Source organism: Eretmochelys imbricata, chromosome 22 (genome assembly GCF_965152235.1).
Source record: "Eretmochelys imbricata isolate rEreImb1 chromosome 22, rEreImb1.hap1, whole genome shotgun sequence".
NCBI classification, from domain to species: domain Eukaryota; kingdom Metazoa; phylum Chordata; order Testudines; family Cheloniidae; genus Eretmochelys; species Eretmochelys imbricata.
The window spans coordinates 4,978,223-4,995,310 of record NC_135593.1 but is presented as its reverse complement, the minus strand read 5'-3'; the positions used below and the strand labels follow the sequence as shown (position 1 = coordinate 4,995,310).

Genomic DNA, 17,088 nt, shown 5'->3' with positions numbered 1-17,088 from the left:
GCTCAGGATGCCTATGCTGTTGGTCCCCACTCTCCATCTTTACTGAATATATATATATATATATTTATCTCTGCTGAGCATTACCACTTACACCATTATAGACAGATAAGTGACTGGTCTTTATGGCAGCTGACCCATGGCCGAAGGCATCAGCCGTGTTACCTCTTCCCTGGGTTCCTTCCCCTGTTAATGCATTAAGTGGGTGATAGTGACAAGTTTTAGATTGGAAACTCTTTGGGGCAGGGATATTTTGTGTGTGTGAGCGTTGCCCAGGGCTACAGGTGGGAGCTCCAGGTGCTATGGTAACATGGACACAATCGCTGGCTTTTAGTGAAGGATTTAAGAGTCCTGGGAATCAAGTAAGCAAGCTTATTGCTATGTAACCACCACAGCTGGCAGGACCTGGTACAGGTACCCACCAGACTAAGGACAAGGGGTAGTACTTCAATTTCATGACTTCTCAAGCTGCTCAAAAGATAATGCTAAGGCAGCCAAATGGAGCTGGAGGTAGCCACTTCCCCCTCAGTTTGTCTACAGGAGGCTGGGGCCAGGTTTAGGAGAACAGAAAGTTATCTGTAGTAGACAATAGAACCAGGTGGTGGGAGATATTAAACCAGAGAGACTTTGACTGAGCCACAAGAGGAAATGCTGGGTAGGAAAGAGGAAGTGGATGGACCAGCTGATCTAGGAGAAAGCAGGCTAGGGAGAGAAGTCTCCATGGTTCTGAACACAGGCCACATGCTGCAGCAGGAGGACCCCAACCCAAAGAACATGCTAGAGGGGTGAGGAAAGCAAAGCAGGGAAGCGTGTGGAGTTATTGTTATATAGATCTATTCCTTGTGCTATTAAAGGAAGAGCAATGGGGTTTAAGAACCCTCTGCAAAGCCTCAATGTAGCACATACCATACATCTACCACATGCTTCTGAAGATGGAAACTGGGCATAGATCACCACCCAGCTGGAGTTCTGGGACAGGAAGTGTTTAGAGGGCAGCTGAGGGGCCAGCTCTGAGCTGGGGGCTGTGGAGTGGGCCACTTGGTCACAGGGCCCTAAAGCATCCCTCAAAGACTGCAGAGCCTTGAAACAGCTGAATCCCCTCCCAGCTGTCTGGTAAGCAGCCCTGCTGGGATGCAAATGCAAGCCCAGGTCCCCCATACAGCCCTGCTCTACGCAGGCTTCCTTACTTTCTCCCAGTGTGGTTTGCCAGTGACACAGGGCAGAGGCTGGTGCGCAGGCTCAGCCAGGCCCTGCACCACAGCTCACTGAAGCTGATGGGAGTTTTCCCTGTGACTTTGGATGAAGTGTAAGTGCAGTACAGCCCTGAAGGGGAGTGAGCAGACTGTCCTTAGCCCCACACACATACCCACAACCACCACCATCACAGCCCCACACTGCATCATCACTTTATTTCAGTACAGATCACAAGTGAGGAGCTGGTACAAATCTCTAACATGCAATTGGAGCGGCACAGAGGCAGCTCAGGCCTGCAGTGAGATAGGTGAGGGGCACAGCCTTCCTGGGTCATCTCCTAGAAGATTGCAGCACTCTTGGGATGGGACAGCAGCTGGGAGCTATTTCCCATTCTAAACTCCTCCTTCTCCCCCTGTGCCCAACTGTGGCCCCCAGGCATCACACTCATCTTAAGGCAAGGGTGGGCTCAAAGCTGTGGTAGCATTCTAGACAGCAACAGCCTGGCCCTGCTGGTTCCTAGCCCAAGGCAGGGGTGACCACTGCCAACAATGGCCACTTCCCAGGGAAAGCCCATCTCAAACCAGGCTGGGTTTGGCAGCAGCTCAGCTGTTAGTCAGCCCAAGCATCCAGGCCATGCTGTGCCAGTCAGGGAAGATCAGCAGTGTGTGTCTTGCACATCTGGGCCAGCTGTGATCGGTCACCTCTGGAATAGCTTTGATTTTCCTTTTCTGGGTCATGCAGACCCCTGACTTCACTTCTGTTCCTCTGAAATGGAGTCAGCACTAAGTAACATCAACAGGTTACTCCTGAGGACATTCTATGCCAAAAAAATTAAAAAATTCTGCACCAAAAAGTTAAAAATTCTGCAAAATTTGGCAAATTTTATTTGTCAAATTAATGTGGTTGCTCGAGCATGGTATTGGGGAGCATAGGCCCCTAGCTGCACAGAGGTGGGAGATCACTGTTCAGCTCCCCCAGGACATGGACTCAGCAGTGAGGCTGCACCCAACCTGCAAGGACTGGCCTACCCCAGAAACACCCGAGGGCCCTGCCCCTCTGTGCCAGGTGCACCAAGTGTGGGAGACAGGCTCATATCTCATACCTCATATCACCAGGCCGAATCTGGCTCATATTAGCAGTAGCTGGACACAGCAATTATCGGAGGTCTGTATATGGTTTATGGGATATGCAGATGCTGTCAATCTCTGGGCCGGATGAGCCAGCACCGGAGACCTCGAGAGATGTCCGGGACACCAGGCAGGTAGAAAGGGTGTCTGAGTACAGGCTGCTGCTGCAATCTCCATCACTGAGCAGGAGCACACGTTTTCTCCTGCAGCTAATGGTGTGATTGGGCCAACAGCTGGGAGGAGGGGAGAGAGGGATTCAAGAGTTAAAACCAACAGCTCCAAGAGGCAGCGTTGTCCAGTGAGTAGAGCAGGGGCCTGGATTCTATTCCCAGCTAAGACACCAACACACGACATGGCCTATGGCAAGTCACTTCTCTCCGTACCTCAGTTTCCAATCAGGAACCTGAACTAACAAGCTGGCGTCAGGCTGCAGAGCTCCGAGATGCTCATGGGAGCAGACAGAGTGTTACGGCTCTGGGGAGGAGAGGAGGTGGGACCCACCAACTGGCTGGTTCGTTCCAAGCTCTCAGATAATGTTCCTCTCGAGGACCTGCTCCCCAGAGACGAACCTGTTGAAGGAGAACTTCTCCATGTTGATGGTCATGAACTTGCCTTCCAGAATGAGCTCGGCCACAGCCCTGCCTGCCGCTGGCGACAGCTGCAGCCCGTGCCCGCTGAACCCCGTGATGAAGAGCATGTTCTCCACCAGCGGGTGAGGGCCCAGCACAGCGTTCTGGTCAAAAGTGTTGTAGTCATAGTAGCCAGCCCAGGCACTCTTCACCTGCCCAAAGAACACACACTCAGGGCCCTGCAGGCCATCTGCCAGTGGGACTGACCTATCCACCAGGAAACCCCACCTCACACTGGCATTGACACCCCCTAGCCCCCCATGTTGGCAGCCGCAGCCAGGAGGCCCAGGAATGAACAGATCAACCAAACTCTCCTCTCACGCCTGAGGAGCGTCTCATGGGGAGGACTGCACGAGGGGGAAGCTTGCTCTGTGTTGTTCCCGCTCCGAGGACAGAGGCCTCCCACCTCCAGGGCTGTCACTTTAAAGTAGCTCCTGACGCACCTCTCACTGGCCCATCATCCCCACCAGCCACCCGTCCTGATACCGCCGCAGGGATACGAGCTGCTGCAGCCCTGCCAGCTTGGGCGCTCCTGCACTGCCATCCGATCACATCGGCAAACCTTCCCCTTCCCCGGGGTTCTCCAAGTCACGGACCAGCCCCACCGGGACGGGGAGAGAGAGGGAGAGACGTTCACTTCCTCCTCTTTTCTCAAGGTGAACAAGCACAGGGATGCACAGGCCTGTTACCTTCAGGGACTCGAACACTGGCACCCGATGGGCCAGATGGGGCCAGATCTTCTCCTGGAAGAAACTGTGATCGACTTCCAGGTCTTGGATGTCTGGCTCTTCCTCCTGGGGGTGGGACCAAAGACAGGGTTTGTCACCCAGACAGCAACCCACGGCCCTGGTGCCAGAGCTCAGCAGGCAGCTACCTGTTAGCAGCCTGAGCTGGGAGAGGCGGCTCGAGAACAAGCATTCAGGGGGCAGCAGGGCTGTTTTGTATGGCAGCGTGACAGAGCCGGGCTTGGGTGCTGGCTGTGGGGTTACAGAGCCAGTCTAGGGGAGCAGGTCACTGTCCGGGGACGCTGGTGGGGGCGGGCTGGTTCCATTCGGCTCCTGTGGAGCTCCAGCACTGAGAGCTCCCAGGGAGGTTGTAACTGGACCCGGGCGAGTCTGGGATTCTGTAAGGATGGGGTGGACGCATCTGCTCCCGATGCTGGAGAGACGCTGCCGAGCCCCATCGCTGCCATGGAAAATTCCCCACTCCAAAGGGACCGATTACGTGTGCTCCAGGGCTGTGTCTGACAGCGCAAGAGCAGAGCCGCTCAGTCCGTGGGGGGAGACTCGGATCTGCCAAAAGCCGTTTCCATTACACTGTCCCCCTCCTGAGTCCTGCACTGCAGCCTTTCCCTCCTAGGACAGGATGCTCCCAGCAGTTCATCAACGCTGAATCAATCAGCCAGAGAGGGCGCTGGTGAGCGACTGAAAACACTCCCCCTCTGTTGGTTCCCGTTTAACTGAACCCAGACTGCCTCCACGGTGCGAGTTGCCCGTTGCTGTGGGTGAGGGGAGGGGCATGCATCACGGCATGTCCTGACTGCGGGGGCAGTCTGACGTCACTAAATCCAGTTCCCCCCATATCTATAGGGCCATTGCTCCCCTGCCCCCGATTACGGGGCTATCGCTCCCCCGCTGAGCCCTCCCCGCTTCCCCCTTTACGAGATGCTTCGCTGGTTACGACTGCCTCGAGACCCCGACTGACTCACCTCTGTTGGGCTGAGACCTCCCAAGTAGTTGCCTCCCGTGCCTTCCCGGCGGAAATAAGCCCCCGTGGTGTCAACCAGCATGGGACAGTCCAGGCCAGGCCCATCAGGGCAGTGCCACACAAAGATATACCTGGGGGTAGTGGGGGCGGGGTGAGTTGGCTAAGGGACTGAAGGCCAACCCCTCCTCTTCCCGGGGTTCAGCCAGAGCCCTGGGAGCCAGAGCAGACCCAGGGAAGAAGTTTCCGGAAGGTACGAGCAGTTTGGGGCAGGGGCTGCCTTTTTATCCGCCTCCTGGACAGCGCCGGGCACTATGCCAGTGTTCACCCAAGCCAGGCAGTCAGAATCCAACCTCCCAGGCCTTCCCAATTTCCAAGGCTTCTGCTTGTCCACCTTCCCAGAGCGACAGAACCGAGAGCAGGGTATTTCTGGCCACCCTACGGTCCCGAGCACAGCGGAGTCGCCCTGAGGGAACGCACCTCATTTGACCGCTTAACCTAGTCAGCTCTTGCGCTGAAGCTTCACTTGGCTCTTCCCCAGCTCACCCCCTTGGGGGAGATATGGGAGTCCCCGGAGAAGGAATCAAACCTAAATGTGCAAATCAATGCCCACACCTCACACAGCCAAGGATCCTGTGTCACAAATCCCACCCACGCCACGTTATTTAACCTGCACCTTTTCTTGGGCTCCACGGGTAGCTTGATCCCTTCTTGGGTGTCGGGTGGCCCGATCCCAACGCCGGCCATCTCGGCCAGCTTCCGTGACCAGGGGCCAGCTGCATTGACCACCAGGGAGCACTCCACGGGCTGGTACTCCAAACTGTTGGGCATGTGGACCTGGAAGGTATAAGGGGGAGAGCAGTGAGCTTAATAGACCCCAAAGAGCCCTGGGTGCCAGATGCCCCTTGAAGGCTTTCCAGGCAGAGCAACAGCGCTGCACTGGAGCGGGTGTCATGGAATAAAGAGGGGAACTGCCCCCCGAATTACCCTGCACTGGAAACAGATGTTGGGGAGCCACTGCTTCATGGGGCAGAGCAAGAGAAGGGGGAGGGCAGGAGCGGCTGTGCATAGGGTGCTTGAGAGCAGGAAGCAGTGAGGAGAGACAAAGATGGTCTTGTGGTTATAGCATGAGGCTGGGCCGCAAGAGAACCCAGTTCTCTTCCCGGCTCTGCCACTGACTCAGAACGTGGTCTTGGGTGAGTCCCATCATCACTCTGTGCCTCAGTTTCCCCATCTGTTAAAGTGAGATAATATTAGTAACTTACCTCACTGGGGGGAGTGGGGAGAAAATGAAGCATGGAGGGAGCATCACACAATGAGTCCCTGGCAGAGGTGGGAGTAGAATCTGGAGTCCCACCACCTCTGGAAACCCACTGCCTAGGTTCTTGGACTAGGAGGTATCGCTGTGTTGGTACCCTGGCTCCCACGGACACGTGGCCCCACACAAAGGAGAAGGAAGCTTTTTCAGTTATGCAGTGTGTTCGGATTTCAAGACCAGAAGGACCAGCTATCATCCAGTCTGACCTCCAGTGTAGCATAGGCCAGGGGATTCCGCCCCGTGACTTCTGCACCGGGCCCCGTGACTTGTGGCTGAACTACAGTGGAGGTTTTTGGAAGCCACCCAGTCTCAATCTGAAAAACTCCAAGTAATGGCGAACCCACCACGACCCTCAAGGAGCTGTTCTAATGGCCAATTACCCTCACTGTTAAAATATCCCCAGGTCAGGGTTAACTGTATGACCCCACTCAGCCCCCTAGTGTGTATGTCTTAGGAGATCATCATTTTTCTTCCACGCAGGTGATCAGTAGGGTCAAGCCCAGGACGCATCACAGATCTCTCCTGTCTGAGACATGACACTACCAGTGGGACCAGACCACTGGGGGATTACTTACGCGGACATAATTAATGCGGGAGAAGGTCAGCTCCCCCTCAGGCATCATTATTTCTCGGGAGGAGATGGTAAAGGCTGGGAAAGAGAAACAGAAAAGAACATGCAGCAAACAGCAATTTGCTCACTCCCTTCAAATACCTCTGAGGATCTGGGCCTATCTGCAGCAGGCACAACTGGCTAATTTGCACAGCTTGTAAGTAACACACAAAGACCAGCTCTCCACAGTGCAGAATTACCCATCACTGCTAGAGAATAGCCTACAGTCCCTTCGCTAGCACACAAGGTGTATTCCAATAAGCCATTCAAACTAAAATCTCTAACAGCTGTTTATTTGTTTTCAGTACATTTTATGATCCCTGCTCTGTCCCTGTGTTCGCTCACTGATCTGTAACGTACAGTGATCGGTAACAGGCAGGCACACAGCTCACGAGTGAGTCACAGCAAAAGGGGGGGAAAAAATCACTAGACAGATTACGGAGAAATGTAACTTGTGCTAAACCACCCGAGACCAAGAATACATCAGAGATAATGTATAATAGATGCTGTAAATATACTTGACTCTCATACAGTGCTTTTCAGCCATAGATCTCAAAACTCTTTACAAAGATAGATAACTGTCCTTAGCCACATGTTACAGATGGAGAAACAAAGACACAGAGAGATTAAGTGACTTGCCCAAAGTCACGTAGTGATATTGTGGCAGAGCTAGGAATAGACCGGCTGTCCCCTGACTCCCAGCTCTGTCCTCATTCCATTAATCCCCATCTGCTCATTTACCCATTCCACAGTTCTTCAGATAGACAGCCATGGAATTTAACATAGAATCACAGGCATCAGAAATGGACTGTCCCATGTGGTACCATTTAGGTGAGTCGCTGAGAACAGGCCTGCACTGTTCCTTACAGGAGATATTCTCCAATGCTTCATCTACTATAATTTGAAAAGAGCACATGAGGAAATGGACTAGAAAAAGTTTGGCAGGTTTGTCTGTTTATTTTTTAATTAAATGTTTGGCAGGTAAAAAGCCTTTGGTTCCAAGCCCTGAGCTCAGCGCTCTGCTTCTCCTAGTACAGCTGATGAAATCCCCGATTTCAAAAGCAGGGCAAGGAGTTACCTTACATGCACTGCTTTAGTGTCTGTGACATCCCCAGCAAACTGTGGCAGGGGAAACAGAATCCTGGACTCCAATCTGGGCCAACAGAGGATATCAATTGTTTCTAAAATACATTTCCAGAACTTACACCTACACACATTTGTTTCTGATTCAAGGTCTTAAGTGGTTTTGGCAGCTATTTATTTCATTTTATCACCTGTATTAATTTTTCCATCTTATTTTAAAGATAGCAGCTCAGCAACACCTCTGGACCAGCTGAGCAACCCCTAGTACCCAGCTGGATCAGTACCGAATCCCTAACACTACGATTCGCAATCTTACATGCGCCTTCGAGGTCTCCCATCCAAGTAATGACCAGATACAACGCTGCTTAGCTGAGAGGATCTCAGCACATGGTATTGCGACAACCCTACAAGGGGGTCAAAACTACTTGCTAGCCTCAAACAGTGAGAGGGGCTCACTTACACGTCACTTCTCCGAAGCACTGATAAACACCCATGGACATTGCTTTTCTCCTGAAGGCAGTGAGGAGGGACCAAGGATCAAACCAACCCTCATTTTCTAGGCCTAAAGAAAGAAGAAATGGTCACATGGAAGAGCAGGCATGAACAAAGCAACCATTCACCCACACAAGCACCCTGCAGGTAGGATGCCTGCAAAGTACAGCCCCCATCCTACAGACACTTGTGCTCACACTTCACTCTATGCATGAAAGGTTCCACTGAAGTCAACAGAATTAGTCACAGGCACAAAGGTAAGTATGTGCATAAATACCTGTGCGTTTAGCAGATGCACTATGCAGAAAGGTATGTATTATTATCCCTATTTTATAGAGGAGGTGAGTTAGCTAGGCCAAGTAGAGTTTGTTGCTGCTTAAGGTATCAATTTTTTTCTTTAATATACAGGTATAATTCAGCAACAGACAAGTATTTAACTTATAGTTACATAAAAGTTACACCAGTTCCCAGGAAGGAGCACTTTAATGAAGGGTGAATTCCAGCTTCCATTCTACCTCCATTTTTGTTTTTCAGTCTTGCCAAACAAATTCTCATTGGTCTGTATGGTTCCATGTTTGGGCTCATCCAAAAGGTGAATTTGTTTGGAGAGTCTGAATGAGATCAGTCCTGTTATTTCCAAGTCAAGCAGCCAGGAAGATAAAACACTTTCCCCACACATTCCAACTGAGCATTTTATGCTCCGATAACTCAAATGGGTGAAGCTAGAAATTTTAAACTTGGCTTGATTTATAGACCTCAATGGGGAAGGGAAAACAGTTCAAATTTAAAGGAAGTCAGTACGATAATTTTGGAGGTGTGAAAATGTAAAGTCAGCATCTCTACGCAAATGCATCTGAATTCTAGTCCCCCTCCCCAGTCTGATGCAGTGATGCCTTCAGTTAAGCGTGTTCTCTGCAGATCGGTCAGAAAAAGTATTGCCGAGTTTCTCCCCTCTATTTCCCCAAGGAAAAAACAGGGAAATTAAATGCAAAAACCTAAATATTAGTGTATAATTGAGAAATCAACCACCCAGAAGTTACGTTTACATGGCCATATTGTACATACAATCTTAATGATATTACCATCTGCCTTGTTAAATGAAAGCCCTGTTATACTGTTGGTTTTATTATTAGAGATGTGCCATGAAACAGACAAGACATGTAACAAGCTATGTTAAATATTTATCAGAAACCTTAATTTTTGGCACTCTCTTACTCTGGACTTTGATTTTTCAGCCCTAACATGGCATTTAAGTGTAGTTTTGCACTTAATATCTAACAGCAGGATTGGCCCTTGTAATGAAAGCTGGTCTTTTCAGTTCCTTTCATAGTTTCAGAAACATCTGTTACATTTTCTTTTTAATTTTACTCCTCTAATATTTAGTGAGACTGATGTGCAAAGGGAGTTCCATTCCCCCATGGGGTGAGCAGGGGTCTAGCAATTAGATACCATAGGATGCCACAGCCACATCATTGGTATTTATCCACGGATACTTCTTCTTCAGTTGTGCTGGTGACAGAAGGCAGACCTTAGCTCCTTCGGCCCTGAAAAGCCATTAAATATACATTAGAACACGCTGGTTTTAGTCCTGATACAGCTATTGTTAGGAAACACGTGGGAGAAGATCTGGAGAGAATGAAGCATAACCACTAGGAGAAAAAAAAGGAAATCCAGGATGTTTACCGTAACTTGATAGCAGTTCTGCTTCTCTCTCTCCAGACCTCCTCCCCATGCTAATGGTACAAGGCTCCTCATCCCTAAACCCCTTCATGTGCTAGGTCCCAGCTAGCTCAAGCCCATCTCTCTTCCTGCTCCTCACACAGGGACGCTTCATCTGGAGACCCACAGTGTAAAGGTCACAAGGGCTGGGCATTCTCAGTAGAAGGCCCTTTGCTACAGAATTCGCTATCCAGGGACTTTAAGGCCAGAAGGGACCATCGTGATGATCTAGTTTGACCTCCTGCACATCATAGGCCACAGAACCTCACCCCCCCCACTCCTGTAATAGACCCCTAACCTCTCGCTGAGTTACTGACATCCTCAAATCATGGTTTAAAGACTTCAAGTTACAGAGAATTCATCATTTACACTAGTTTAAACCAGCAAGTGACCTGTGCCCCACACTGCAGAGGAAGGAGAAAAACTCCCAGGGTCTCTGTCAATCTGACCCAGTGGAAAATTCCTTCCCAATCCCCCCAGTTAGACACTGAGGGCAAGACCCACCAGCCAGACATCTGGGAAAGAATTTGCTGTAGTAACTTAGAGGCCCCTCCTCCCCAATCTAGTGTCCCATCACCAGCCATCAGAAATATCTGCTGCTAGCAGTCGCAGATGGGCTACATGCCACTGTAGGCAGTCTCATCATACCACCCCCTCCATAAACTTATCAAGCTCAGCCTTGAAACAAGGTTGGCTGGCCAATATCAGCCACTACATCCACTGCCTCGCTTCCCAGCTCCCACTGTTTCACCCGCCGAGGGGCTGTACCTCTGAATGGGCACGTTCTCCTCCAACACGGCAGCTCCGTCCTCCGAGGCCAGGAAGAGGTATCCCGAGGGGTTAAACTGAATATCTATGGGCGGCTCGTTCACAACCCCCAAATGCTCCTGGGGACAGAGAGCTCCCGTCAACACTCCAGTCACTGATCTGATTCAGGCAGACGCAGAGGGAGAAGGACCTGGGACCCATTCAAGAGACCATCACTGCATTATCTCCCCGTAAAATGGAGGAGCTGCTCTGGTTTGGCAACCCCCTCAGAATGACCTGTCCTCCTCTGCTAGAGGCCTCCCTTGAGCCCGTCAGTGCGGCTTTTTGCTCTGCCAGAGGGGTCGCTGACAAGCTGCATAGGCCCCCTCAGTCTCCCTAGTGATCGACAGCATCACCTACGTACATTTCCCAGCACTTGTCAGCTTGGGAGCGAAGATGGGACTCGAACCTAGATCCCTTGCGTGGCCACGCAGAATGTGGCCTGGTTACTGTTTGTACTGTGCTTCAGCACACAAAGAACAACAGAAAGCCCGAGGTATTACTAAGCATAGGCCACTGACTGATCATTCTCTCCCAGAAGAGACACAGGTGAAATAGCGATGTGAGACACTTGTGTAAATCCAGAGCCACTCCAGATTTACACCAGCAAGCAGTAGACTCAGGCCCACAAGCAGGTATAAGCAATGCAGCAGCGAATACATTGTCTCACACACACACACACACACACACAGCTAATTAAATGAACTATACTACGCTCCACTTGCAGCCATGGCGACAAGGGGGTTCAGCATGCCTGTAGCTCCCCTAAGCCTCCCGACTCCAAACTCTCTCTAGCATGGCGCTTGCAGGCGTTGAGGCCCCTGGAGAGTCAAGGCCCTAGCGCCTCCCTTCAGACCTTGGCCAGCGTAACGTACGTTGATCGTGCGCAGGAAGAATGCTGAGTAGAGGGACATCTGGATGTTTTCTGGCAAGGAGAACTGCTGCCGAATCCCTCCTGCAGAAAGCACCGTGGAGGCTTGCAAGTACTGTAGGGAAGCCAAAGGGGCAGGGGAAGGATGGTCAGGATGGCAGAGTTACCAGAACAGAAACGAGGCAGCTAGTTTTCAGTTCTTCCCTCTCACAGGCTCTAGTGCTGGTGAAAGGCCCGGGCCCAACAGCCCTGGGGACTGAACTTGCCTGTTCACGGAGCAAAGCCAGGACAAGTAGCAGCTGTGAAACAATCCCCTGATGCTGCTCTACCAAGGAACCCTGCAAACTCCCTCTAGTGAGCAGAGGGTAGATCAGTTTCCATGAACCATTCACTCCTGTGTTGGCCTCCTGAGACTATCAACGGGGTGATGTGGGCACTTGCCCTTTGGGAACTGGAGAGGGCACCAAACATCTTGCAGATGGCATCAACTTTTGGTCCCTTCCAACCTGGGCTGGAGTCCAACCACTGACCTTGAGGCTGCATCTCGCATTAGCAAGCCCTGCCCCCACATGCTGTCCCTAGCCCAGCATTTGCAGGGGGTTAGCCTAGACGTTAGGGAGACCCTAAAAGAGCAGGGATGCAGTTACCCCGTTATGGGTGGCCAAAGCCCGCAGCAGCCCCATCCTGGTCATTAATGGGTAAAGAAATAGGATGGTAAGGAACAAGGACGAACTCACAGATGCAAAGACAAATCAGAAGATCTCAGGACTGGAAGGGACCTCCTGGGTCAGTACAGGCAGCCCCATACAATCCCATTCTTAAATTTATCAAGCTCCAATGCAGACACAGCAGAGGCCAAGTGACCTACTGGTGTGTCCTGGCTCTGCCCAAGCAATGTCTTGAACACACAGGTGCTGATCTATTTTAACACCATGGAACATGGGAGTCCTTGATCAAAATAAATGGGCTGGAACATTGTAACCCCCTGTATGCTGGTCTTAGAGTCACTACTGAATCACCCGGCCCAACCCTGATCTCTGGGATGATTTAATTGGGGATGGGTCCTGCTTTTGAGCAGGGGGTTGGACTAGATGACCTCCTGAGGTCCCTTCCAACCCTGATATTCTATGATTCTGCAGGGCCAGTCACTAACTCCTTCCCCACTGACCCCTTCTCTGATCAGTCTCTGCAGCCTCCAGCCCTTCCCGGGGGAGCCCATTCTACTGCCCCAATTGCTCTGGTGGCTAAGAACCTCTCTCCCCACAATGCTCACCTTTTATGGATGCGAATCTTCCTTTGGGGGGGGAGGGAGATCTGGTGCAAGGAGAGGGACAGGGTGGGTTGGGTCTGCAGTGCAGCCACAGCACTTGGAGTTCAGCTCAATTTCTAAACCCTTGCCTAAATGAGACTCCGGGATGCTGCATATCTTAGTGGTAGCCTTCTCAGGGGTAACTTACCATTGGGTCCTTCTCAATCACAACCACTCGGAGCGCATCTCTCCGGGGCTCCAGCGCCTTCAGCCAGTAGGCCACGGACCAGCCCATCACCCCTCCCCCCACGATGACCACATCTGCGCGCTCAGGAGGGAGACCCTTTGTGGTACCCAAGGGGTCCCAATCACTGCCCGGGAGGCTCTCTTTTAACTTCTTCTGGAACTTCACCACCTCCTTCTCCAGGTCTGTAAAGAGAGACAGGATTGTTAGCTGGCTCACCCTCTTCCAGCATGAGAAATCCAGACAGCAGGAGCAATCACCAGCCCAAACAGGGCTATGCAAGTGGAACGCAGGGAGAGCGGGGCAGTGTTAGGCAGAGGGGCATTGCGTTTGCTGGGCAAGTTCAGGCAAGGCTCAAGATACACTTCCCTTCTCTGTTTTCCATTAACCATGTGGTAAAGTCACGAGGCCCAGGCTCTAGTGACATGCAGATAACGGCACACCTCCCTTCTCCACTGATACAGCCTCTGCCATCCCCAAGACAACTGGGGGAGTTTCTGCAGGTGGACAAAGATCATTTGGCTCTGGTTCAACCCAGGAAAGTCACAAATGATGTTTTTAGGAAGGGGAAAGACTGAAGTGCTCTAACTTCACCTACAACTGAGCCATCAGACCAAGCAGGTGGTGCAAAAAGCCTCAAGGTACTGCCAAACCCCTGACTAACCCTGGATGCAGAGATTACCACTAGGGCAAGGAATTCTTCCTTCCCTCGTTGTGTGGCAGGAAACCGCCTTCCCTGCTTTCAGATGAGGATATAGCCACTGAGATTCACAGCACCACCTGCGTGCTAGATGACTGCACCTCATTCAATCTAGGGCTAAATTAAACTGACATGGCTCAGCCTGCATCAGCGTATCTCATTAACCAAGGCCAATATGAACACGTCACACGTGTGTATTGTATATTCCACTGGCTCCCCGTTTGGTCCAGGACAGAAATTAAGGTCCTGGTCCTAACCTCTAAAGCCCTTAATGAACTGGGATCACCCCAGCCTATAAGAAAGCTACACTCCACAGGAACTCTGCTGCTGGAGAGACCCAGATTTAGTCTATATGGTGCTAGGAGCAGAGCAGTCTCTGGCTCTCAGACCCAGTGTAATCCCAGCTATGGGACTCCTTGCTTCTTAGGCTCATTGCTCAGTCTGACAGCATCCTTTTTGATCAAGCCTTACCGTGTAAATACCACATGCTCCTCAGTCCAGTCTTGGAAGTGGGGGAGGGATACCTCAGCGGTTTGAGCATTGACCTGCTAAACCCAGCGTTGGGAGTTCAATCCTTGAGGGGGCCATTTAGGGATCTGGGGCAAAAATTGGGGATGGGTCCTGCTTTGAGCAGGGGGTTGGACTAGATGACCTCCTGAGGTCCCTTCCAATTCTGATATTCTATGATTTACATTGACTTTTTTCTCTGTTGAGCATCTTTCACCTGCACTGAATCCACAACCCTGGAAATCAACTTTTCTGTTCAGGTTCTGCAGGTGCCCTGTCACTGCCCAGCCAATACGGCCTCAGTCTTGCCCTCGAGGGACCGCCTGGGGCCAAGAAATTACTTGAGTCCCAGCTCCCCATTCATTCCCTGACTTCTCTGCTCAGACTGACAACAAGGGAGACAACAGTGCCAATGGCGATGGTGGTTTTGGAAGAGTTTTTTTTTTGACAACTGGCCTGAGACTCAATAAAAAAGCATCTTCTCTCTTATATCATGTCATGTCCAGGTCACCACGCAGCTTGCTGCAGTCACTGGTAGTTTTATTTCTCTGCTGCGTGGGACCCACACAGAGGTTACGTTTGCTTTGAATATGCATCAGAACAGCATATATGGAATCCATGGAAACAAGAGGATAAATTCTAGTCTCCCCAGAGGCCAGTCATTTGTGCATCATTCTGGGGTACACTCTTTAGATTCCCCTTCTTGGCATGTAGGTTAGCGATCTAGATCAGCACATGGTCACGTGATCCAGTTCCAATGCCAGCCCAATATTTAATGGAAACCCAGAGACTGAGATGTCATTCTTTTCTTATCACATGTGGCATCCATCCAAAGCTGATCCCATAGCTAGCAGTAGCCACTGGAGTCACTGACTACTGCGATGTGACAAGCCTGTTAACCTTTTGTAACCCTTATCAAGGTCATGTAACTGAGCCCAGGAAATAGAGTTCAGTCTGTTTCCACCGCCCCTGTGCATCACATATTCATTGCTACACAGAACATGGATCAAAGTTCGCTACCACCAGGTTGGAATCTGACCCCTGGTATTTATCTTTAAGAGCTGGATGAATCCAATTTCACAACCTGTCTTTATAAACATGTTCAATAGTAATACCTAACGTTATATAGTGCTTTTCATCCACAAATCTCAAAGCATTTTATAAAGGAAGTCAGTATCCTTAGCCTCGTTTTACAGATGGGGAAACTGAGGCACAGAGAGACATGACTTGCCCATGGTCACCCAGCAGGCCAATGGCAGAGCCAGGAAGTTCACCTAGCTCTTCTGAGTCCCATCCAGTGCCCTCTCCACTACATGCCTCTTAACGCTAAAATTAAGGGGCTGAATTACCCACTGGAGAGACACCAATGACGAGGCTGCTGGGGAGCAACTTGGCCACAAGAGACTAAAGTTGTAGGAAAAATATGAAAGGTGGGTTAATAGTGAACCCAGCCGCTGTGACAAACTCCGATTAACATAGGGGAGCCTGGATTGCCTGGCACTACGTGCCCATGGGGTGACACTTTGCCCACCTCTAGCACCTTCTACCTGAGTTCAGAGCATTCTAGGAACAAGAATGAATTTAGCCCGATAGCCAGGCTAAGTGTCCGTTCTGTGTTTGTACAGCCCTAGCACAAGGGGGTCCTGATCCAGGAATACAAATAACCCCCCGCCCCCTCCTCATACAGACAGGAAACCGAGACATGGGGAGAGGCAGGACCCTGCCCAAGGTTGCAGATGGAACCCAGGGGTCCTGGCTCCCAGCCCTCTGCTTGAGCCATGAGAGGAGGCCTCCCCCGGCCCCTTGCAGGGCAGGGAGGCCTTGAGGCAGGCAGGTTGAGGTGGCTAGCCCCGGGCAGCAGGTCTCTGGGCACAGCCCGCTGGGGAAGTCGCTCCATCCGCGACAGGGCAAAGGCAGGAGGGGCGCTGAGCAGGTGAGCGCACCCCTCAGCCCCAGGCCATGCCCAGCCCCTGCTGGGGGCGCTCCCGGACCAGGGAGCTGGGACCGTCCTGCGGCAGCCGGGCGAAACATCGCACCCCGATGCCATGGGCAGCCCCAGGCCCTCGCCGAGGCCGGGCTCCCCCACTCCCATCTCCACCCCAGGCCCCAGCCGAGCCTGGACCCCCCCCCCATCTCCACCCCAGGCCCCAGCCGAGCCTGGACCCCCCCCCCATCTCCACCCCAGGCCCCAGCCGAGCCTGGACCCCCCCCCCATCTCCACCCCAGGCCCCAGCCGAGCCTGGACCCCCCCCCCCACCTCCACCCCAGGCCCCAGCCGAGCCTGGACCCCCCCCCCCACCTCCACCCCAGGCCCCAGCCGAGCCTGGACCCCCCCCCCATCTCCACCCCAGGCCCCAGCCGAACCTGGAACCCCCCCATCTCCACCCCAGGCCCCAGCCGAGCCTGGACCCCCCCGCAGCCGAGCCCGGAGACTCCCCCTCCCATCTCCGCCCCAGCCCCCAACCGAGCCCGGACCCCCCCGCAGCCGAGCCCGGAGACTCCCCCTCCCATCTCCGCCCCAGCCCCCAGCCGAGCCCGGACCCCCCCGCAGCCGACCCCAGAGACTCCCCCTCTCATCTCCGCCCCAGCTCCCCGGGCCCCCCCACCTCTGAAGAGGTCCCGGCGCTGCGGGTGGCCGGCGCGTAGCTGGCGGGACCGTGGCGCGGAGCCCCCGGCGGGGGCGGGCAGCGGAAGGGGGAGGGGGCGCCCCAAGCCCCGGCACAAGCGACCAGCCCGGATCATGCCGGCCAGACCAGCCCACCCCCCCCCGCGGGCCGCCGGCAGGCTCCGCCCCCGACCGCCGTCCCCGCGCTGACCAATAGCCTCCAACCACACTA

At 52.6% G+C, this 17,088-nt stretch overlaps 1 protein-coding gene across 2 annotated transcripts; it reads right to left on the bottom strand.

Annotated features, from left to right (window-relative positions):
- Nucleotides 1–1,389: 1,389 nt before the first annotated feature.
- On the bottom strand, nucleotides 1,390–16,993 carry FOXRED1 (FAD dependent oxidoreductase domain containing 1). Of its 2 annotated transcripts, none has more exons than XM_077839870.1 (11): nucleotides 13,009–13,225; nucleotides 11,556–11,666; nucleotides 10,642–10,760; nucleotides 9,604–9,698; nucleotides 8,123–8,224; nucleotides 6,545–6,618; nucleotides 5,328–5,488; nucleotides 4,656–4,785; nucleotides 3,637–3,741; nucleotides 2,931–3,099; nucleotides 1,390–2,551 (listed from the first exon to the last, which is right to left on the bottom strand). In XM_077839870.1, exons 1-11 carry the CDS (start codon nucleotides 13,093–13,095, stop codon nucleotides 2,319–2,321), a joined length of 1,386 nt encoding a protein of 461 aa, XP_077695996.1. In that variant the 5' UTR covers nucleotides 13,096–13,225; the 3' UTR covers nucleotides 1,390–2,318. The 2 variants fall into 2 exon arrangements, with proteins under 2 accessions (XP_077695996.1, XP_077695995.1); XM_077839869.1 differs by adding an exon at nucleotides 16,858–16,993 and having other exon boundaries at nucleotides 2,409–3,099; nucleotides 13,009–13,229.
- Nucleotides 16,994–17,088: the final 95 nt, after the last annotated feature.